This window comes from Erithacus rubecula (assembly GCF_903797595.1).
Source record: "Erithacus rubecula genome assembly, chromosome: 3".
In the NCBI taxonomy this organism is placed as follows: Eukaryota; Metazoa; Chordata; class Aves; order Passeriformes; family Muscicapidae; genus Erithacus; species Erithacus rubecula.
Genome location: NC_136689.1, coordinates 41,819,947 through 41,843,324, shown reverse-complemented (window position 1 = coordinate 41,843,324; position 23,378 = coordinate 41,819,947). Strand labels below are relative to the sequence as shown.

Sequence of the window (23,378 nt, the reverse complement as noted above, 5' to 3'; positions counted from 1 at the left end):
TCACCTTTAAGAAAGGATTTCCTTTTTGTTTGCTGTGAAAAATAGAGTTTGTCTGCCTCCTAATCCAGCTGCCGAGAAGAAACTGACAGTTATACTTCTCATCAGAAAACTCAGGTGTTGTTTTTCCCTTTATAGTTCAAGCACCTTTATACCAGGTTTAAAACCTCAAAGCATTAAAAAAATACTCACCCCACTTCCTTTGTTTTCAATATCTCTTCATCAAGCAATTCATCTTGTAGCATTTTTAAGTGAATCAATAAAAAAGGCAGCAAGGTTGCCTCGTGCCTGCAAAGCTTTTGGTACAAATATGTAGGTTAAATGGGACTTTTTATGAAGATTTATACACAGCAACTTAATGCCTTTACATTTACTTCCTCACATTTACTTCCAGCAATTCTATTGTGTTTTATTACTGAAGATCCATGATATCAACAATCCTCCTCCTTCCTTTTAGATTTCCACTAATGACAACCAGCAATGGGATTTTGCAAGTTAAACAGCAATGTAAAAATTTCTGTCAAATCCATGGGATGTACTTCTGTGCTATTACTACAGCTCAAAGGCAAAAATTTCCTGCTGTGTTTAATATGTGTACTATATTGGCTAATTGTGGTATAATTCATGTAAAAAAATCCACAAAATGAAACAAAGTATGCTTTAAAGCATATAAGCATTAAACCAGTAACCTCCAGATCCTCAAATGCCTTGAAGGTCATTCCCTGCAGAGAGCAGAAAGCAACTAAGAAAGTGTAAAAGGTACTATGAGTTCTTTTTCCTATGCAACAAATGGAAGAAAATACTGCTGATCAGAGAGAAACCATTTCCCTGAAGCCAATCTGAGTGACTAAATAATGTTTTTCAGGTTTTAAACTCTTCCCTTTAATGATCTCCTGGGTCCTTGACTGCCTTAAGGAGCTTGACCCATTCTTACCCAGGTATTTTTTTCTTGCAAGCTGCGTGGAGAAAAGCTTGAAGTCTTTGTCACTAATAAAAAGAGAACTGACTGCTTACAGAGGCTGTTTTTGAAGTTTTTGTGATAGATCACCTTGAATTGCAGCAGAGATAAAAGAAGGAGTGAAGATTATCTTCTTCTGACATTATTCCCACCAAGTCAGTTATTCACGGTTTGCTTTTGGACTTTATAGTCCCTGCAACATCCAAGCACTCCTCCTGTATCTCAGACTTCAGCACTTCTGTTTTAAAATGGTCTTAAATTATGTGCAGAAAATATGGAATCAAGCACATATACACAGCATTGAGAAGGATGGGGAGTGTAAATCAAAAAGAAATAATAGGAAAGATACTGAAACTTGACAAACAAATATGTTTCCCTACCTCAGTGAACATCATAGTGGACTTTAGCCTCTGGCTTGTAACACTGTGTATTCTAAATAAAAGCTGAAACTAGAAAAAGCTGAAACATACCAGAATCTCTTCTTACTTTGAGCTGGAAGTGCCACATCATCTCTAGCTGGATATGCCTTTTGCTTCCTCAGCTTATGCTGCTGCTAAAATAGGTTTAGATGAGTCTACTTGCCTTTTGCTTGGTTCTTAACACATCATAAAGATGGATAAATAGCACTGCTTAATTGACCATCAATATACTGGTATATATGACCATCAATATATTGGTACACTTCACTGTAAAAACTCAGGTCAAATGGAAATGGTTTTTTTTATATTCTTAAAAGGAATTTCTTCTAATTTATTTAATGCAGTCCCAAAGTCCTTTAAGACTTGTGGTGAAAAAGCAGGAAGCATAAGGATTATGATAATGGCTCAATGCCTAAAATCCATTTGGTCTACAATTAATTTCAGATTCCTTTACCAATTGTATGACTTTGTAACCTTTAGTCATTTACAGATGGAGGACAGAGCTCAGAATGGAGAATGAGGAAGAAAGAGGTAGAAGGAAAGCATCAGGTGTATAATCAGAACCTGAAATACAGTTGAAACAAGTGGGAGAGGAATGCATATGGAGAAGGGACCATAAACACTAAGAAAGAACATTAACAGTAACAATGTGCAAGGCAGAAAAAAAAAATCAGTTTATTGTTCCATTTTTGAAGAATTTATTTAATCCAAATATCTTTATACAAGTACAGTGTAAGACCAGACATACAGCTATCTCTGTGTATGTGAGCATGCATACATGTATATAAATATGCACATATGTATGTATTTCCACAGTTCCTTTGGAGCCCAGGTTAAATGCAGCCATTATGACCAATCAAATATAACAAGACAATTAGGGGCTGAGTGGCCATACATATCCATATATGTTTAAGAATAAATCTGTCAAATTACAAAAATTATGGGGTTTTATATCACAAGGAGCAGTCAGCACAGAAATCAACAGCAGCTGGAGTCTAATCCGGCATCATTCCATCAGAGGCAGCTTTGCCAGCAATGCTCTGAGTGCAGGACTGGCATCCAGCCACGGCCCAGAACACACTTCCTTATGATTTAAATGGCAGAAAAAGGGGATGTGGTTAACTGCGAATCCTCCCCTCCACTGTCACAAACATTTGTTCTTCTTTCTGCCCTGAAATTCGTGCCATATTTACCCCATTCTCACTGCAGTCTGGACTCTCAAGTGGAGCTTACCCACATGCTTCAGCAGAGTCTCCAAATACCTCTGTACTTGCCTGCTGACCTGAAGGAGGCTCCTTCCCCCTCCTGCCATTTCCAGTTGCTAACACACTGTTACAGCTGAAGATGCAGCTCTGAAGCCTGGAGCTGCTCCTCGAAGTACAGCAGCTGATCTACTTCAAAGCAATCGCTGGCTCTAGAAACCAATTTCTCCAAGCAGCTCCTGATCTCCTCCTCACTGGCGTTCTGCTGCCTCGCTTGCTTGAGGCAGCTGTACACTGCCTCAAATGCCTCCACTCCCAGCTTCCCAATGGCAGAGCTGGGGATAAATAGTACAGAAAAGGTCAAGTAAAATGATTCATTTATGACATACAGTAACACAAGCATTAACTAGTGCGTATTTATTCTAAATGTTGTTGGTTTGATTAAAATGGTATCATGATGCACCTTGTTTATCTGACAGTAAAAGGAATTAAAGCTTCCTGGTGAATCTCTCCAGGAATGGTGAGCTGCTATACAAAGAGTCCAAGAGTAAAAACCTGGCCACAGTAAAGTCATGGGAAGCATGGCCATCTTCATTGTTAAAATGCAAGAATCCTCTTCATGCTGAGTCTGACAGACTCTTTTATCTACAACAAGTCTGGTAAACACACAGATATTACTGCCTATGGATTTCATGAAAAACAAAAGGAGCAACCCCAGTCAGCTGAACACCAGTGGAGTTTTATGTGAGCACGCTTTGTTATTCATTCCTTTATTTTCACTTATATCAAATACAACAAAATCATTATACAAGCCCATCATGAGCTAACTTGACACTTTTTTCTTTTCTGCAGTGATCTCCTTTTATCAGAACACAGATCTGTAACTCAGTGACAAAACACACTCATAGCATCTTAATATTGATTTCTAAAAAAAGACACATGTGAAAACTGCAAGATCATGAACAGCATTTATTCCTTCTAAAGGAAAAACACCTTTAAATTCATATTTCACAGGTAACATAATTTTTTTCACTCAGTGATGGCTTCATATTTTGATGAAAATACTAGAGTAATTTTCTTTCAGAGTAGCAGAGCCTATCTGCCTGCTCTACATGCTTCTGACACAGGATTTGGTTTTTTTCACTAAACCTTTACATGTTAGAACAGTTGGTTGTCTTTTAGATGAAAAGGAGGTGCTTGGAAGGGAACCATGTCATATGGTGCCTGCAGTAGGCGCCTCAGCCAGTGCCTGAGGCAGCAGGAGCTGGGACACCCTCAGCTTGTGGCTGTACCAAGGATGATCTATACAGGGGCAGAGAAGGGGATCAGAGGTGTCTCCTGGTGCCAGCATTAAGGCTGAGAACCTCAGTAAATGTGCATGTAGCTTCAGAGGGAGCAGGCACACTCCCCATAGCAGTTTAAATAGTTAAACCTATCTCCCAACAACAACTTCACAAACTGTAGTTGTAGTTTTTCTTGGTTTTGCATGTCTAACACCAGGGCAAGGTCAATTCTTCTCACCCAATAGCATAATCAACCTAACAGTGTAGTTGCTTTTTATCAGTAGTCATCCTGTTATTGCTGAGGAAAAACATCATCATAGTGAAATGTCAGCCAGTAAAAGTTCCATATTATGTAAATTCCTCAATTCTTAGGAAAACATTGCAAAGAATTCCACTTTATTGCTTCTCAAACTTCTCTCATCCCACTTGCTCTTTGGTTTTCTAGCACCTTGATCATGCCCAGGTGTGATTCCCCCTTTAGCTCCAGGTGACCCCTCTGCTGGCTTCTGACACGGAGGCAGATCAGGAACCTGGGGCAGAGAAAGCCAAGACCCAGGATCAGAAATCACAGGGCCAAGCTGGAATCTCTACAGGTCTAGACCTGACTAAGCCCTTCTTCCTATAACTAGCAATTACCTTTTTATTTTCTGCCAAGAATGTTGTTTAGGAGAAAATACAAACTGTTGGAAATAATTAATTCTCAGGCACTGGAAGACTAGGGATGCGATTACCACTGACAGCTAAATCGAGATTTGTTTGACAAACAAGATACATTTCTTCACAAAACAGAATCAAAAATGTCACTATTTCTGTCCAACAGTTAAAAACCAATACATGAAAAGCTATCTTGAAATCACAATCACTGGTACTTCATAAGTGCCTTTTATGACTCCTCTCTCCCTCTTAGACAAGTATGTTCAATTTTTTTGTCAGTCCTGTCTATTTAATGATGAAAAATTAAGCAAACATATACCTTGGGAGTATTACTTCTGCTAATAAATGTGACCTGCAGCCTTGAATCTTCTCTGTTCAGCTTGGCAGAGCATGCAAATCAGTTAATCTGTGTAACAGCTGATACAATAGAATTAAGGGGAAAATGTTCATAGGCTGAAAATTACAGGGTAGGTAACAAAAATTATAACCTGCTTTTTTTTTACAAAAGAAGACATCAGGCTCTGTTTGGACATGAGAGCTGCATTAATTTGACTCTACTACCACATCATGCATCACAGAGGCAGAAGTGTGGGATCTCAGAGAGTAAATGTCAAAGAGGCATCACCGAGTCAGTCTATCATCCTGATGGAGGGAGAGGGGAAGACATTTCCTCCCTGGAAAGGGAGATTTGTCCATTATGGCTCTGATCCTGTGCTAGGGGATACTTGTCCATCCATGTAAAATCCTAGAGAGGCACAATTACAGATTGCTATTTCACATGAAATATGGGATAACTGCATTAATGTTTTGAGAAGAATTAAAGCCTTAACACCAAATATGCTGTGAGAACCAGTGCAGAACTCCCATTTACAGTCACATTTGGCCATCCATGTTTTCTGATTTACTGGCATTTACTCTCTTCATGCTATCCTATGAGGTGAGCTCTCACTGAGTCATCATCTCTTTTTCAGCCAAGACTACATGGGTGAAGGAGATACCTGACATCTGGGATTTCATTGCTGTGAAAAATTGTGGGGCAGACCTTCATCCCACACTGGCCTAAATTGTTTTTCAGTATTTTAAAATCCAAGGAATTACACTGGGATCTACCAATCCAAGGTATGGCTTTGGGTAATACTCAGTAATGTGCTTAAAAGTTGTATCTCAGATTGTTCTTTTCTTTGTTATAGAGCCTTAGATTGAGGGATTCATTGAGCTCAACTTCCCTCACTCCTGGCTGCACACAGCAATCCCAACACTCCAGGCAGAGAAGGCACAGGGCTGGAAGCACACTGTGACCACCAACCCACTGGCTGCACAGCAGATATTGCCAGTCTGGAGACACTGTCACCCACGGAAGCTGTGGCCTGAAAAACAATTACTCTTGTTGCCAGCTCTTGTGCAGCACACAACACATGCCGGAGAAAATGAACTGCAGCAAGACCCAAAGGCCATATTGATACTTAATTTGTGGATAATGATGGAGCATGGACATAAAATAGAGACTTGGTTCTATCTAGGATAAGGCACTTCTGTGTATGGGAGACACAGTAAAGAATATCAGCAAAATCAGAGGCACTGCTGGAAGGGAGCTAAATTACAGCCTTGAGAACTGCAATTTTTAAACACAGGGTGTCTAAAACCATCCAAGTCATTTAGTGGATTTGAATTTATCAGGCTATCTGGTGATTCACAGTTGATTTTCTGTGCATCAGTGCAAAATTACTAAGATTTGACAATATAATAATGTTGTATTCTCAGCTGGCTGAGGAAGTTGTAAATCTTTCACTAGGTGTACAAAGAATTCTCTTTTATCCCACAGGTTTTCATTTTGACTATTCTGGTACTAGCTACATATTACCATCTCCTTTCTGGCTGAGAGATCAATTACAACACACCTACCTTTATGCCACACTGACAAAAGCCACAAAACAAGATTAATGCTGAAGATTGTGCTCCTCCATGGGCATAAGCAGCCAGGTGAACATCTATCAACAACTTGTCATGACCTGCCTTGAAGGATAACTATGACACAAATCAGCAGCTAAGGGGTTTTTCAGTTTCTCACTTTCCAATGTCATTTAGCATTATGTCAACTATCATCTAAAGCCATCCTGGTCTCACTGGTGCTTTCAGGGAGCTGCATGTGGTCTGTGCAAGGAGAGGCTCTGCACACACCAAAGCAGTAACACTATGAAAGTACCTCTGGATCAGGCATGAGCAACAACATCTCACCTCAGCCACAACAGGCAACACACTGCTCCTAAGACAAACACAGAAAATTCAGTTATTTCAAAATACCAGTTACTCATGCTTACATCAATGCAAACCTTAATAAAGAAACTTTCTGGGCATTTATTTATCCTTTTGAATGCAGCCAGGCCACTTGCATCCTCCACTAAAGAGCACATTGTAAAGCAGAGAACAAATCTGTGTTGATTTTGGCTCATGGGGCATAAAAGCAGGGATCTTGAAAGAATAATTTCAGTAGATGCCTCTAAATTCTGTTCTTTCTAACTCAAGGAGCTAACCCCATGGAGTCCAGCAGTATTATTTAGGATTCTCATCAACACATCCAACAATGATTTGTCCCTGAATTAATGGTATTTCCAAGCATCGATTTATTAATCCCATATTTCTCTTTAAAACAGTACAATCATGCCACTTTACAGTTAACCAGTAGTGATATGAATCTCAGAGAAAAAGATTGTTACATTTATCTCCCGAGATGACTTTGCAAAAGAATCAGGAAATTACATATCCTCAGTTTCATAAAAAATGTTTTTTTCTAACTGTACCAAAAAATCTTAAGATATCTGCTACAGCATCTCATGGTTCAGTAAACAAACAGGTTTATCTCAGAACACAAAAGATCTCTGTCCTCTCAAGTTATCTTTCTGTCATTCACTTTGCTGGCATTACTGACTATGAATGATTAAAACTTTGACACTTGAAAGAAATGGCTCTGCCTTCAAATTTTCATTTGCAGCATAACTTCTCTGTTGCTGTTTAAAGACCCCCTTGGGATCTGCTAGGAGAAGGGCATAATAACTTCCATGATTCAGGTTCTAGGAACTTATTTCAAAAGGTAGGGCAACACTTTTCTAGTTCTGACAGTTGTTCAGTCTTGGGAATGTGAAAAAAATGGCTAAGTCTAAGAAAAGGGCTTATTTAAAAAATAAGGTAATGGAAAGTATTATTGTATAAAAGCTAGTAAGAAATACAAATTACTAATATTAGATCCCACCTTCACCTTCAAGCCTCAGTGGGCTTCGACTATTCTCATATGACTGCTGAATGAAAATTTCTTCACTTGAAAACACAATGATAATTTTCCTAATTCATCCTTAATTACTTCATAATTCCTGCATTAAAGCACCTTAATTTGATTACAAACAAAACTCTCTGACGTCCTACTTCAAAGACCTGCAAAATCTAAAGCATATTTAGGACATGTTTTCCCATGAGTTAAGAAGGATCTTATTATTAAAAGATGTAGACACACAGGTGAAGAAATATCAACAATAATATTCTCCATGCACCTCATATTCAGAGATAAATGAATTTATAAAATAGGAATTGAAGCTGACATCTGCTCTTGGAAGAGTGTTAATTAGAATTTAGAGCTGCTGGTTGAATTCTAGCTACTATGAATTTAGAAGATGCTTTATTGTAAGAGAAAATGTGTCCCTTTTAGTTTTTTCCCACAGAAGGAAACAAATTACAACAAAACACAGTCATTTAAATCAAAATGGAATACTACAATTTTAAAGTCTTCCTATATTAAGAAGATTAGTTCCAATACTAAAAATAAGAAAGGAAATATGTTTGCTTCTATAGAGCTATTCTTCATGAGGTAAGGTGGATGAAAATTAGACTGTTTCACTGTGGCCATGAAGAATTACCTGAAACACACTCTCCTGGGCTCCAGGAGTTTTATACACAGTCTGAGATTTCCTAGTCTTTCTATAATTATTTTAAACAACATTCTGATTTTTAACAGTGCCATGGCATTCAAAGAATCTTTGAAAAGTCATTAGTTTAATTCCTTCAGCACCACTGATCAAGATCAAGCAGGAATTCATGGCACACTTAACACACACCTGATCCTATCTGCTCTGTTTATCAATGCATTTGTTTTAGACAGATGTGTCAGAAGAACAGCACAATGTAGAGCTACTTCCTGAATGTGGGCATGTGAGGATACAGCAGTTACCTCTGAAAACTCAATAATTATATACAGATCTTGTAAGAACTTGAGAATGTAACTGCATTCTCCTTTGCTCAGCTGTGTGGTAATATAGAGTTAATTTTATATGGCTTAATATTGGGAGGAGGTCTCTCCTAACTTATGATTTCATACCAAAATGACAGTTTTAAAACCAACAATTTGCTATTAGACAAGGAAAAAGTATTTATGCATTTCAATGAAACAATCAGAATACTAACTACCATTACTTTTTTTTTCTCAATCCAAGCATTGTCTTCAGCTATAGTCTATTAAATGTTACTACTATAAAACAATGCATTTCTGAGTTAGCAATAAGTCAGTCTCATTAATGTAATCAGCTGGCATGATAGAAATATCACAAACACCACAGTAATTTCCTCACAAAATTTCCAGCTGGGCTTGAGCACTGTACAGCCACAGAGGGAGGTAAAGCAGCATTCAAGCTCTGAACTATGCTAAACACCCATGCAAGGTTACAGTAAAAGTAAAAATACTCTTAAACAATCAAATAAAAATAATTTAAAAGCTAAAAAAAAAATCCCAACTGCTGTGGAATGAAAGATATCCAATTCTGGCAAATATCAATACATATGCATAAAATAGACACTAACATAAACACAAAAAGACTCCCCAACCCATTTGAAAACAGTTTTATGCAAACAGTTTTTGAACATCAATGATTTGGGTTTAGTTCACATCTTTTTCAACCCAATGGGGGCTGAAGCTAGGTGGATTAAATCCACAACTTCTTTCAGGTCTCTTTTCACATTTGCAGCCCTTTAAAAAGTTCCTAGCACAAAAAGGACTAAGGTAAATTTGCATTTGGCAGGGCCATACAATCCCGTGATGACACCATTCTATAGAGAAAGAAAGAAAGAAAAGCAATTACCAATTATGGACAGTAGATCTATGATGTTCAGAAAGGCCTAGAAAGATTTATGGATTCAGGTTCTTTTGGGCCTTCATCAAAATAAAACAAGCATCACAGAGCAGTTTAGACATTTAAATACATAAATACAAGTCCAGTACCTTTCCTGCCCCCACTCCCCCCCTACAAAGTAAACATTTAATATCTTTCAAAAGAGACCTCTGGTCATTCCTGTGTCAAACCTCATGGAAAATTCCCTACCTATATTTCTCTCAAGGAAAGTTCCCAAGGTTGTAATGGTACTTCTAGTAAACACTGTCAAAATTCTTTGAGTGGTTCCATATTGAAAACAAGACTATATAATTAATGCTGCATGAAAGTATTTTCACATTTGCAAACTATTGACAAAACCAAGGTGCTGGAAATCTGAACAGTTCAATCTATGCATTATGTATGCACAGCATGAGAAACTAGGCAAGCTATGCTTTATGTGCAAAACAAAAAAGTCTAATTCTCTGAATGTTTTCAGGGTTTGGGGCCACTTGACATTTTTAAATGAATGAGTCTGTGCTTAAAATTTTAGGTGTTTTGCTACTGAAATGCAATTGTCAACATGAATAAAAACTCTCTCTAGTGCTAAAGCAATCATAATGTTACTGTCCCCTTAAAATAAAAAAAAAGTCCTTAAAAATTCAGAATAACAGAATGACTCATGGATCTGTGACATAAAGCTCAACAGAGAAGCTCAAAAAATTCTGTGTTTTCTCTACATATCTAAACAAATTCACAAAATATTACATATTGTTTTAAGGGTATGATCTGAGGTTCAAGTAATGTGCAAAATAGGCAAAAGATGAGCATCCCAAGAAAAGGCATCAAACTTAAATTGTGCCCCAATACTCACTCACTCTAACTAAGAAGTTTGTTCTCACTATTCATTTCAAAGTGCACCACAACAAATGTAAAGCTGCTAAGAACTGCTGAAATTATGGTGTTGTTAGCTGGGAGGAGTATGGACAGTGGGAAGAAGCCTGAACAAAGATCCATGGAAAATGCCTGAGGAATCAGACCATCAGCTCCAATTCTGGCCTTGAGCTGCTTCTGCTGCAGAGAACTCCTGCACTTCTGAGCAGCAGACACTGTCTCACTCATCCTCTTAGGCAGGAGAAGCCCAGGATTTCTTCTTAGGCAGGAGAAGCCCAAGATTTACCCACTCCCACTTTCTCTTTCAATCATTGCCTTGGGACAGCAATGACTCCTGAGCCAGGAGCAGTCACTCATTTCTCCCTGACAGAAGCCAAGGACCAATATCCCAGCTTGGTCACATACAGGGTTCAATCTTTCAGTGTTCCTGCTGGGTTACTGTACTCTCATTTGCCTGTAAAGCAAACAGCAAACCCAAAACATTTTCTTCAAATTTGGGTCTGGAATGTAATGGTGTAATTATCTTAAAATAGATTTTCCATAAAAGAAAAACTCATGGACTAAGATATTTAATGTGTTTCCATAATGAACTCATTAGACTCATTTGAGACTGGCCTTTAAAAATGAGGTGTGAGAAACTGTGACAAGGAAGATGGATATGTAAATAAAATTTTGGTTTAGCCCATGAGGTGCAGAAAATTATAGTCATGCAGTAAGATGTCTTGGGATCATCAGACAGACATTATTACTGGAAAATGGAGTGTTGGACAGAACACTGCTGTGTGTAAGAAATTCAATGCTCAAAAACATTTCAGGATCAATACCTTCAAGAGAATTCTATTCACCTGCAAAAAATGTGGTAGCTCAGACAGTGTCAATTAACTTCCTTACAAAATATGTCTTTTGTCTGTGATAAGATATTCCTCAAGCACATTTACATCATGACACATTCAACATGACAACCAATGGCAATCAAAAGGTCAGTGATAAGTTTTTAAATCAAAATCTCAAAAAATAATTAACTTTTCTATATTTGTTGGTTTTGTCTTCACTAAAGTTGTCCTCAATGACATCAATAACAAAACCAGTTTCAGTTGGCTCAGAAAGGTCCACTCTGCATAAATTGAAATACTACATCAAGTAAATACTTTCTTTACTGTATTTTTTTTTAATTGCACAAATAAATGTACAAAAAGTCTTCTATACTTCTGGCATTTTAGGACTACTTATGTCAAAGAACATCCACTGACTTACCTCAAAATGACCTTTATTTCTGAATTTTTAAGATGAACTATGCATTTGATGGCAGCATCACAAGCACAAGAAGCATATACACATTCTGCCCATGAGTCTGAACCAATAGTGTTACGAGCATTCACAGGAGCAGAATAAAAATATCACCCAGTGCCTTTTCTTCATGACTTCTGAAAGCCTGCTTTACTTACACTCAGCAGGGGATGAGGAAGTCTTTTGCCTGATCATGGTATGCTGCTGTGCATAAGACTTTGGGGACTGACTAAGAGGTGCTTACTGCTGGGCTAAAGGATTTTAATTTACTTAAAATTTGGGGCATAAAAGCCTTTTCCTTTCAATTGAATTCTAAAGTGCATATTAAAGTTCATGCCTATTAAAATGACTCATTGTAGGTATTCATGGATATCTCCACAAAGGAGCACAAAACGATCTGTACTAAGTTTTTTGTATGGACCTCAGGGGAAAAAAATTAATAGGTGCTACTAAAATTAAATCTGACAGGGTAAAAGTGCTTTGGCTTGAAGAGCTGCTTTTGAAGAACAGCAAGGTTCTCTTCTGAGATGCATAGTTGGAAAGTCTCTGTAGGGGAACATCAGTGGAACAGTCATTTATTTGTCTTCATGGATCTCTCCATGAAGATAACTTGGCTCTGGATAGCATATGACAGTAATGCTTCTGAGACTCAGCACCATTTCACTTGTACCATCAAGGATGGGAACTACCATGAGACTTAGACTGTGGCCAGGACAGAAAATACCAAGAAATGGCTCCTCCCATTTCCTGCATCTAACACAATTCCTTGGTTACAAAGCCCAATATGAGGAATAAAGTCTCATAGCTCCCATTTCTATATTTGGTTGACTTCTCACTGCTGGCCTGCAGGGCTGGGAAGGAGCAGAATGACAACCTTGGTAGGAGCTGGTTCAAAAAATGGAGATTTCTGATCAAAACTGCAGATCCCAATATCAAAATGCTTAGCACTAAAGTGGAAATTTTTGTGGAGGCAATGAACTCTGTTTGAAAGCTAAAGATAAATCCTTGCTCTTATAAACTTCATAGTGAATTCTGACACCAAATATAACAAACTAGAAATTGTTGTCACTGGAGTTGGCAATTTTATCATGACTTTTACTGAGAGGGCAGCGATTCACATTGATGCTGGATATGATCAACTGGAACAGAGAGTGCAACGATAACTGGAAAGAAAAAGCCAGGGGAAATATTTAGGGGTTGTAGCCAAAAAAAAAAAAAAAAAAGCCATTTCTTTTCACTTAAAACAGGAAGAGACCAAGCACTTCTACCTACTACACTCAAAAATACCAGTGGCTTCCTTCTATATTTCCATAAAGATTTTTAGCACAGCTTCCCTCTCACATGAGTATCCTTGTCAAGTCCTGCATAAAAATACAGTAGAAACTTCCTAAATTGACACAGCAAGTCAAAGAAGGCATTTAGTGAATTATGCTGCAGTAAGTCAAGCAATGAGCACATAACATCTTGTCAAGTGCCTGCCTTTGCTATAGCTGTTTTGCAAGCCAACATCATTCACATGTCAATTGGAGATGGCTAAAAGGAGCTTTCTCTGTTACACCCTGTGTTATTTTAGATGAATCTATGATTTTATCAGAGCTACTGACACTTTCTTCCAGTAACATCATATGTAATGTGTGGGCACAAAGTTTCTTTCTGAGCAGTTCATGATGTAGGAGTCTCCCTCATTAGAATCCATTGCTCCTAACATCTGAAAATGGTGAAAATCCCAAACCTTCATAGTCCCCTTTCTAGAGTGACTTGACAACCAAACAGATTTCACTGCTCCTCCGCATTAAATCTCCTGCTCTGCTCCTCTCTTTCCTTTTGGGAACTCCAGCTACTCAGTTTCTGTAAGATAAACCCCCTACACTGTCTTTCATCAGAAGCTGTCATCTGGAAGACTTCCCTCCACTCCCCCCCAGAAAAAAACAGTCTGCATCTACCTGAGTAAAACTGAATAGCACAAGTCTAAATTATATTAGACTTGCTTATGGGGCACTCTTATGTGGATGACATTCAACAAACACTTCATATGAAGTTTGCTGAGCAGAGAAGCTGTGTCTATATGTATTGATCCATGGCTACATGTGCTTCCTTCTCATCACTGAAAACCCCACTGTGCCTTGTATGCAGACTGGCCATGGGCCAGAGTTTGCAGGGATCTCCTTGACCACACACATGCTGGGTACCCTTCTCATGAAATTCAAATATTTTCATTTTTATGCAGAAACCATTAAAACACCTGGTGAAATCTGTAAGTTTAGTGGGCATTTTGACTAAAAATCTCACCTTGTAAGTAGCTGGGACAGCATAATGCATTAATTTATTTTTATAAGTAGTTTCCATGAAAAGAGAATGGAAAGCAGTACAAGTGGAAAGCTGTGAGACCTGGGACTGATTGCACTATAGAGGCATGAAGTGATACCCTGGGAACTGATGCATCTTGAAATACTGTAAAACCAAGCAATTGCTATCAGGAGTAAATGTGACTGGTATTTTCCTGAAGTACATGGTGATTTGTTTTAAATAGGATTGTTATCAATGCTGTTGGAATTGTATTCATTTTCTTCAGAGAGCTCACTTAACTGTTAGCATCTACTGTTTGAACTTATTTGTATTCCAATAACATCCACCACATTATTGGCACTGTCCACCTACACAAGAGAAAAAACTGCATTTTTAAAACATTTACATTCTAAGAGCAGTTGAATCTTGCAGCATTGCAAAGAATATTTGAGCTCAGAAATAATACCCATTACCATGATTATCAGATCCTAAATTAGGATGCAATAAATCTTGGAAGGCCAGAAATTACTGAATCAAGATGAAGGCTCAAGATACATTAACCAGTACATTCTAGAAAGGAAGTCCAAATCTTCTTTTTATTAAGATACTGAAACCTTTATAAATAAAGCTGGGATTTCAGCAATATAGACAATGAGTTTCAAAAGGAACTGCCCATGTACATTCCTCTGTCTCATTCAAAAATTCCAGCCAACAGCAACAATTTTGTTTGGTTGAAAACATAATATCACCATGGGAAACAAACCCACTTACTTTTCATTCCAGGCAAGAATGAATTGTGGGTGAGGGAGCAAATGTGGTGGTAATGTGTACATCTGCAGGTGATTTATGGGCATGGGCTGTGCTAATAAAGAAAGTGAAATTCAAAATGACACCAAAAAGTAGAGAAGGCAAACAGGATCCTGGAAGGATGTCAGTGATTGTACAGCTTACAAGAAAACAATCAGAAGTGAGGGTCAACTTTCGTCCTCTCTGGAGGCAAGTATGCAAAACACATTACCATCCACTCCTTTTTGGTGATGAGATTTTGGGGTTTTATTTGCTATGCTTTGCAGTTTTACAAATCCATAATCTTTGCCTGCACATTGGTAACACATACAGATGCTACTTACTCCCTCATGCGTTTCAGCTTGGTCTCAGCCATTGTATTGTTGAGAGCTCTGAATCCCTGGGGCACCCCTGGAGACACTCTGGTGACAGTCCTCGAGCCTACAAATCAATGCACAGACACACAACCTTATTCACCTTCATCCCCCCAGCTCTATTGCAGAATCAAGGGCAGAAACAGAAGGAGGAAGACTGTTCCTGTTTCTCACAAGGCAGTGCCACATTAATTAAAGACGAATTAGATTATTAAATGTACATTAAGGGCAACAAGTAGGTTTATAGCTTAAAGGCACCAAAACTGTAATAATAGGGAATACATACACAATTACAACAAAAGAACAATCACTTGAGGAAATGCTGGCACGGATAAATATTCAACAAAATTAAATTTGCTTTTTTTTCCACTGTGTTTTTACTTATCTTTAAGAGCAAAAATATTCTTCCTTCAAGGCAAATCTTTCCTTGAGCTTAATCATTACTGTAAACTAGATGTATTTATCTTATGACATCAGTTTCTCCTTTAGACAAAGGTACTCTTCTAATATATGATTATATATATTTTATATATATATATATACATATATAAACATACCTGTATATGTAAATACATATGTATGTGTAAGAAATATACATATGCATAAACACACATGCCCACTCTTTCTGTTTGCAGGCCTTGTGAGCTGTTGCATTATTTTAGGACCTAGGGCTCACATACCACTGAGGCACTCATCCACAGGAACACAGAAGTGCTGGGTCACAGAGGACTGTCAGGTTTATCAGCTCAAATATGCTGCAATTTTGTGTAGTCATACCATTACACAAGTCTGTGGTTTTCCTAAGAAATTTAAGTACTTTTTGCCCTGACTGCTCCCCATTGAAAGACAATTTCAAAGTCTCACTGGGAGCTAATGGCTAAAATCTCCCCTCTTATTTCCTGATAAAATTTCTTTATGGAGCAGTTCATGCTCATTTTCCTCCTGTGCCAGTCATTTTCCTTGGCTTACACAGTTCTTTCCTTCCCTTTTTGCATACTCATTTCATTTCTTTATAATTGGAAAAAGAGATCCTATTTCAGCTTTCAGTTTGTTAAGCTGAACAAAGCAGCTATTCTAGCTTCTTCTTGCAATTTGTTGGGCATTAGGATTTCACTTCCCAAAAGAGGAGAAGGATCAGGGAGTAAATGTGTGGGCTGTGCCACACAGGACCCAAGTTCTGAACAGGCATGGGAGGGCTTTGCATAGAATAGGAACAAGCCAAAAAGTCAAACACGTTAACACAATGTCTTGTCTAAATGAACACACACTCCCCTCCTACCAGGGGTTTTTAGCTTGGACTCAGCTGGGGTTTGGTTTAGTTTGGATTGCATTAACTAGGATCATATGCAGCCAGAGGCAGCTTGCAGCTCCCTCCCTCTATGAGCTGCTATAGACACCCTCAGAGAACACCAAATGCTTCCCTGGAATGTGTGATTATGGCTCTCTCAATGGTCAGGCTCCTATGCCTTATGTGATTCTAGACCCTGATCACATCTACTTCAATATTGAGATTAAAACTTTCCATTGTGAATGATCCTACTGAATCACTCACAGTGAGTGTCTGCTGGGTTCAGAAGCTTGGGAGCACAGAAGAAATGGATTCCTGATTCTGTCAGCAGGATAGACAAACAATTGCACATTTTAAAATGTTTTCCTAGCTTATGTTTACATCTAATGGCTAGGAGTTATCTGATGCCTAAGTATTACAACTCAGATATAGTTATATTATGTAGTTTAAAAGATGAAAAATTACAAGCCCAGTTCTTACTGACAACCAATTATTTCACTCATTAATGCAAAAAACATTTCCTGAACGTTTCCTGTAACAGTGCACATGCATATCCATATGTTTTTCCATGGAGTCTGTAAGCATTCAGCTCCTTTACCAGCACTGGAAAATTTAGCTACCCTCGGGATAGCTCTGAGGAAACCCCAGGTGCTGTGCAAAGCAGTGCTCGTGACTTACTGGGCTGCATGCTCCTCTCTCAGCTGGCACAGTATTAAGGTCCAGATGTAGGGATTTGGTGCTTTGAAACCAATTAAAAATTGATGTCCTGAGCACCAATGGCCTAAGGAAAATATAAACTTTGTAGTCTCTTAAGAAAGAGTACATTTAACCACAGGCAACAGATAAATTCTGGTATTACTATTACAGGATATATCACTGTAGTAAGAGCTCAGCATATTCTTTCTGTTCAGTGAATTCAGTATATTTATTACTACAATATTTCCTTCTCCTCTGACATTTCATTATTGAAGACATCCTTCTTGTTTTTTCTGGTTTGTTTTTTTTTCCCCTGTGATTTCTGGCTTAATAATTCATATTTTGTCTACTTTACACATTGGCAGTTGGCCAAGAAAAACTTTGTGTCTATGTGCAAACTCTCTATCTTCCTCTGCATTTAATATGATTTTCTGGCTACTGCAAGGCAGCACACAGTGAAGATTGTACAAGCTGCAAAAGTGTGGTTAGGCATTAAAAAAATGAGTTCTCAGTGAAGACTGCTAAGAGCTTGATACATTGGTGCTACAGCACACCTCAACAAATTCTGCTGCCTGATTCATAACCATACTAACTTCTATATCAAAGATATTTTCTTAGAAGCAGTTACTTGATTAAGAATATATTTTGCACCCATCTTCAGGAAGTTCATGTACCCACACATCAACACAGAACAAGGAACTGTGCTTCTTCACAATATTACCTGATAATTACTTGCATTTTTTATCCAATATATCATTCTTGATCCATTTAATAAAATCAAATGAAACAACAAGAGCACTGACTTTGCAAAACCAGGCATTGTGGTTTTCTAGGTGTATTTCAATGTCTCCTGGTGTCTAACCCAGTATTTCAGAAACACAGGGCAAAGGGCAAAAGACCTTTGTCCTCTCAGGTGAGAGAGCACCATTTTGAGGTTTTCACTGAGAGTCTGCAGAGAAAGGAATTTATTCACAGGTGCATTATCTAGTAAGAGTTTTCATAAATTATGGTCCAAAGGCATTTCTACAAACATTTCTGCTAATGACCAAATAATTGATGATACACATCTACTGCATCTCTTTCTAAGCCGTGATGTGTTGTGAAGCTGTTATCTCCACTGAAGCACAAATTTCTGTTTGTATTTCAGATTTATTTTCTTTAGTTTTCAGTGCTACACATGAGATCCTACAATGCCTGTTTGTACAAGATATAAAAGATTAGAATCAGATGTGTTTTCCAGATTCATAGACAATACAAAGTGACTCAACTGCCCCAACCTTCTCTTCCTTAATGACAAGCAAATTTAGTAAATTTTAAAATGAGTTTTTCAAACTCCCTTATCTTTTGCAATCTTTTCCTGGGATCATCCCAATTCTTCAATTTATTGGCATGGCTTATCTTATTTCAAATGCACTTCACACAGACCTGTATAGCCAACACAAAAGCAACCACAAAAACCCTGGCACTTGGAGTGATTCTGCGACCTCTTGAGAAGAAAACTCAGTTACCTCCCAAGTTTTTTATAAACACTGAAGTTTATACTAAACAAATTCCTGTTGAAAAACAATGTGCATTTATTGGATTCTTTTTATCACAGCCTTTGCTGACATTAAAAAAAAAAGAAAAAAAAAGAGTTCTAGATTTTTCTTCTTGATTGTTCTCTAACAACCACTTGAAATTACTCATAATTTTTCTTTCAATACTTTAACAATGAAAGATGCTTCAAGAAATTCTGTGCTGGCCAGATTCCTGCTTCTATTGCCCTGTTATTGCCATGAAATCCACACTGTTTCAGGAATAGCTCTGTGGCCCAGTAATATGGTACTGCCACTGCTTGCACCAGGCCACACACCTAGAACTAAGTCTGCAAGGATTCAGGCTTTGTCTGATCTTGCCTTGTCCTGACTGAAAATTTGATTTAATTGCTTAAGCTATGGCAGCAGTTCTTCTAATTACTATGTAGTGGGTTGTTCTGTTTTACTTCCACTTATTCTTGTAATATATAACCTGCAGTTTTAGATGCATAGTAATATCCTGCATAGAAAGACATATTTACAACTTAAATTAAATGCAACTTACAAATTTACAACTTAATTCAATTAATGTTGAGAAGTACAGGTCTGGTACAACATCAGATGCCTTGAAAAGTGGGAACAAAGGTCTACAGGCATGGGATGACAAGAAGAGAAGCTCTGGCTAGTACTGGAAATGCCATGGCTATTACCAATGTGCCAGTGGGCAGTTAAAGAAATGCAAACCTGGAAGTGGACACAACTAGCTTTAAGGTGAAAAAGCAGCAAATATCTAACCTATGTAAAATGCACATGCACAGAACATTTGGATGTAATGGGAATTTGGAGCTCACTGAAGATATGCAAGGTATTCATGAACATTAGCAAACACATAAAAATGACCCAACTGCAGGTTTATAGCTTGATTTTGGAAGAACTTAAAATAATGGAAGCTTGAACTTTCTCAGTGACACTGGGCATACAAAAATAAAAGGGAACCTGAGATTTGTCTCTTATTATCATCACATGTATTTCTTTGGAGAAAATCATACCTAATTACTATCTTAGCTTGGAGAAAGTTTATAAGTTTCAGCTGAGACTGGCTGGAGATTTTTTTAGAGGATAAAAGTACAATTTAATTATTTAATATTAAAATTTTTAAAAATGCATCTTCTTGTCCCTAATATTGAATGAAAAAGATTAAGGTAAGGGAGTTTCTAATACTAAGATTGTTTTATAAACACCACTGATTGTCTTTGGCTAATTTCTTGTTTATTCTCAGCAGCCTTAAAGGCAACTCCTCAAAGGCAATTCCCCTCATTTAATTAACTGACAGAATATTGAAGCAGAGAGCAAAATTTTGTTCTTATTTCAACTTTGGCAAACCCATTGCAGTCAGTGATGCTGCAAATGTATAAATAAGTGCACAGTTTGGAGACAGGAGGCTCTCTGTAAGTGTGAAGAGAAACTGGATGTAAATGTTCCTTCCTTCAGTTCTGAGGGTCTCCCTGACTGGCACCCAGATGGTGGCCAGTGGCTACAAGAATATGATGGCAACAACTTTGATTACTCCCTTTCATCCTTCTTCTTTGGCTCTCTCTTCCCATCTCTTCCCAGGCTCACAAGCCAAGGTGAAAGAGAGCTCAGCACTGGATGAATCTCTGGAAGAACGACTTCCTAGACAATACCAAGTCAGGTTTATCCCAACTGAAGGAGTGGAAGTGAAGCAGCTAAAAGAGGCTGCAGATCCCATGGGAGCCTTTGGGAGCTCAGCTGGCCTTTCATGCAGCTCACTCAGGCTGCTGCTGGCACAGTCCCCCCCGGTGGCCTCCGAGGACAGTGACTATGGCAGACACAGTAAATACCCTTCTTTCTTTTAAGTGCTTTTTTCAGCTTTTGAGCAGACCACAAGAACCCAGGCTTTCAGACTCTAAATCTATAGACAATATTTTGCCAGAGATTTTAGGATTAACGTACAAACTTAAAATCTGACTGTTTTCTTTCTACCTGTAATGAGATAATGTCACAAAAATTAAATATTATCCAAATCTTGATCACAGTTTTTTTTTTTAATAAATATTTTAATTGACTTTCTCTTATTGTTACCAGGATTAAAAACTATAAAGCAGTTTACACATTCTCAAATATTTTTCTCTGGAGAAAAAATACCAGTAGTTTTAAAAGTTTTAAAAAGTTTTTTTATAACATTCTATACTTCTGACTGTCATGCTTTCTGTCTTTATTACTTTCAACAAAAGCACTTAACTACTCATGCCTTTTCTTCTGGCATAGTTATACTTCTCTGTAGTAGATTAAGGAAGTCGTTTTCAAGGAGATCACATTTTTTAGTTACTTTGTTGCAAAATGGAAATAGTTGGACAGAGATGCATACAGACTGGTAATAACTGCAGCTATCTAAAGAAGATATATCATCTTACCCAATGAGCTGCTATTCAGGACACTCTCCAAATACTCAACCATTGCCTCCATATCACTGTCCTGTGAATAAATGAAATAATGGAATAGCATTAGTGTGAGCACAAACTTAAATACAAACACATGTCCCAGAGGTACCATCCCACAAACATACTGGATATCACACCAGTAAGTGTCAAGACTAGACCATAAGGAAGTTGCATTGCCCAGGACATTTTCTATGTTTTCTTCTCCTAAAACATCAAGTTTTGGAATGATGCTATAACCAAACAACTATTTAAGTCAAATTCCTTGTAGAACAAAAGTGTTTAGAACAACTGTGCATGGAATTTTATGGAAGATATATTTACTGTGGAGGGTGGTGTGCAGTCTCTGAAAATATACCAACATTTTATCATCACTTAGTCCTGAAATATCTAAAACAATATTACACTGAAAAAGGCAAGTATGTATTCTTTAATTACGACAATTATTTTATGCTTATGACAGCTGCCCACAGCATATTAATACTTACCTTTCATGTATATCCATCTAATTGCATGTCTAGTAACAACAACTAATTGAAAAATTTTAATTAAGGAAAGATTTTGACATTTTTGTATTTCAAGTGTTCTGCCACCAAACAGATGGCTAACAGTTTTGCCATGATAGCTTTCATATGAAATGCTGTTCGTGTACACAGACGAAATTTAAAGTTCTGGCCACTGAGCAATGATTGTTGCCCAGGAAGTATATCACAATTTTATGAAAGTCCAAGAAAAACTTGGACTCTGAGTGTGCAGAAGCTGCTGCCATATCACATTTAGGAACACAGAATTTCTTGAGTATTTAAAACTGACAATCAAAATTTTGACCTCACTATAAAATAAGTCAAAAATATGCATTTAAGAAAAACAGTTAGCATTCTATACCTTTAAGACTTAAAACAATGTAATAAAAAGAAACAATATTGACCTCCACTTCTACAATGGACAATCTGCTTTATATTCTTCTGTGATCCGACTCAAAAGGCTCATTCCAAATTTTTCAATCTTAGGAACTGCCAGTACACCTAAACAGGACAGCAATAATTGTTGGTAATGACTTCCAGCTGGTTAGGGGCCTTTTGGTGCAAGTGGGAGCTGTTATGGAAATAAACTATCTATATTTTAATCTATAGTTATCCCAATGTGTTGTGGGGCATAAACTAACTATTCTTCACCCCAAGTTGTTTCATTCTGTTCTGTTCATTCTATTCATTCTATTTCTTCTATCCAAAACAGGCTCTGCTACTTTAGCTGAGGTTTGCAAGGCAGGAATCAGCTTCTTGGCTGGCCATTCCAACAGGTAACCCACATGCTCATAGGTTTGAAGGATCCTCTTTTCTCTTTTGGAGCAGCCTGTGGGGTCCTGACTGGATCAAGTCAGCACAAGGGTTTCCAGTTCTGCAGCCAGGAAATCCCAGGAAATGCATTTATTATGTTAATATACACAGTACATATTGAATATTGCATTAAGACAGTATTACAGATATAATTTCTCTGCACTTCTAAAAAAAAGAATCATTAGGATCTCATTAAAAAGTTCTTCTATCTTTTTAATTCAAGACTAAAAACTGTATTGATTTTCTGCTAATTCTACTTTGTAATTATTTTTTGTTTCAATATCACTAACACTTAGCCACAAATCTACAGACAGATAGACAAAACACAGTAAATAACTAATACAACACTATTGCTTTAATAAAACCTTTAAAAAAATGAGATAAAGCCTGTAATTCCCAAACCTTTGACTTCTCACAACAGGACATCATATTTACTGCAATTATAACAACAAAGCTGGTTTCTTCTCATTATGCTGCAAGGCAAAAGATACATTTTAACCTCTTCGATTGCTCCTGTCTTTTCCCCACTTGAGTTTAGCACTAGAAGAGGATTTAGCTGTTTCATTCAACATATTTCTTTAATCTTTCTTCCTTTTATTTATTTTTTTTTCCATAGAAAGCAAAGCCCTACAGAAATGACAAAGAGGCACTCCCATGCATAAGGCCATGCTGGCACATTTCAGATTAAGAAGAAAAAATCCCATTTCTAACACCCACAAGCCATTCCAAAATGTGTTAGGAATCCAATGGAGCATCTTTGGGGTCACAGCACCCAGAGACCACTCAGAGCTGCTGGAGCTATGATAATTTATGTC

General features: G+C 37.6%; 1 protein-coding gene and 1 long non-coding RNA gene across 9 annotated transcripts in view; one reads left to right on the top strand and one right to left on the bottom strand.

Moving 5' to 3' along the window:
- Positions 1-1,849: 1,849 nt before the first annotated feature.
- LOC306799510 lies at positions 1,850-6,862 on the top strand. Its single transcript, XR_013773611.1, has 3 exons — positions 1,850-1,923; positions 3,429-3,590; positions 5,704-6,862. It is a non-coding gene; the product is annotated as an uncharacterized lncRNA (long non-coding RNA).
- NEK11 (NIMA related kinase 11) overlaps positions 1,994-23,378 on the bottom strand; it is an 80,345-nt gene continuing 58,960 nt past the window's right edge. For 5 of the 8 annotated variants that reach the window (XM_079300647.1, XM_079300649.1, XM_079300654.1 and 2 more), the window contains 3 exons: positions 21,203-21,263; positions 15,240-15,336; positions 2,633-2,911 (listed from right to left, as the gene is read on the bottom strand). In XM_079300647.1, coding sequence (XP_079156773.1) covers positions 2,707-2,911; positions 15,240-15,336; positions 21,203-21,263 — 363 coding nt within the window. In that variant the 3' untranslated portion in view covers positions 2,633-2,706. Of the gene's footprint in view, positions 2,912-15,239; positions 15,337-21,202; positions 21,264-23,378 lie in introns of all 8 variants that reach the window. The other 3 variants (XM_079300653.1, XM_079300648.1, XM_079300650.1) reach the window with 3 other exon arrangements.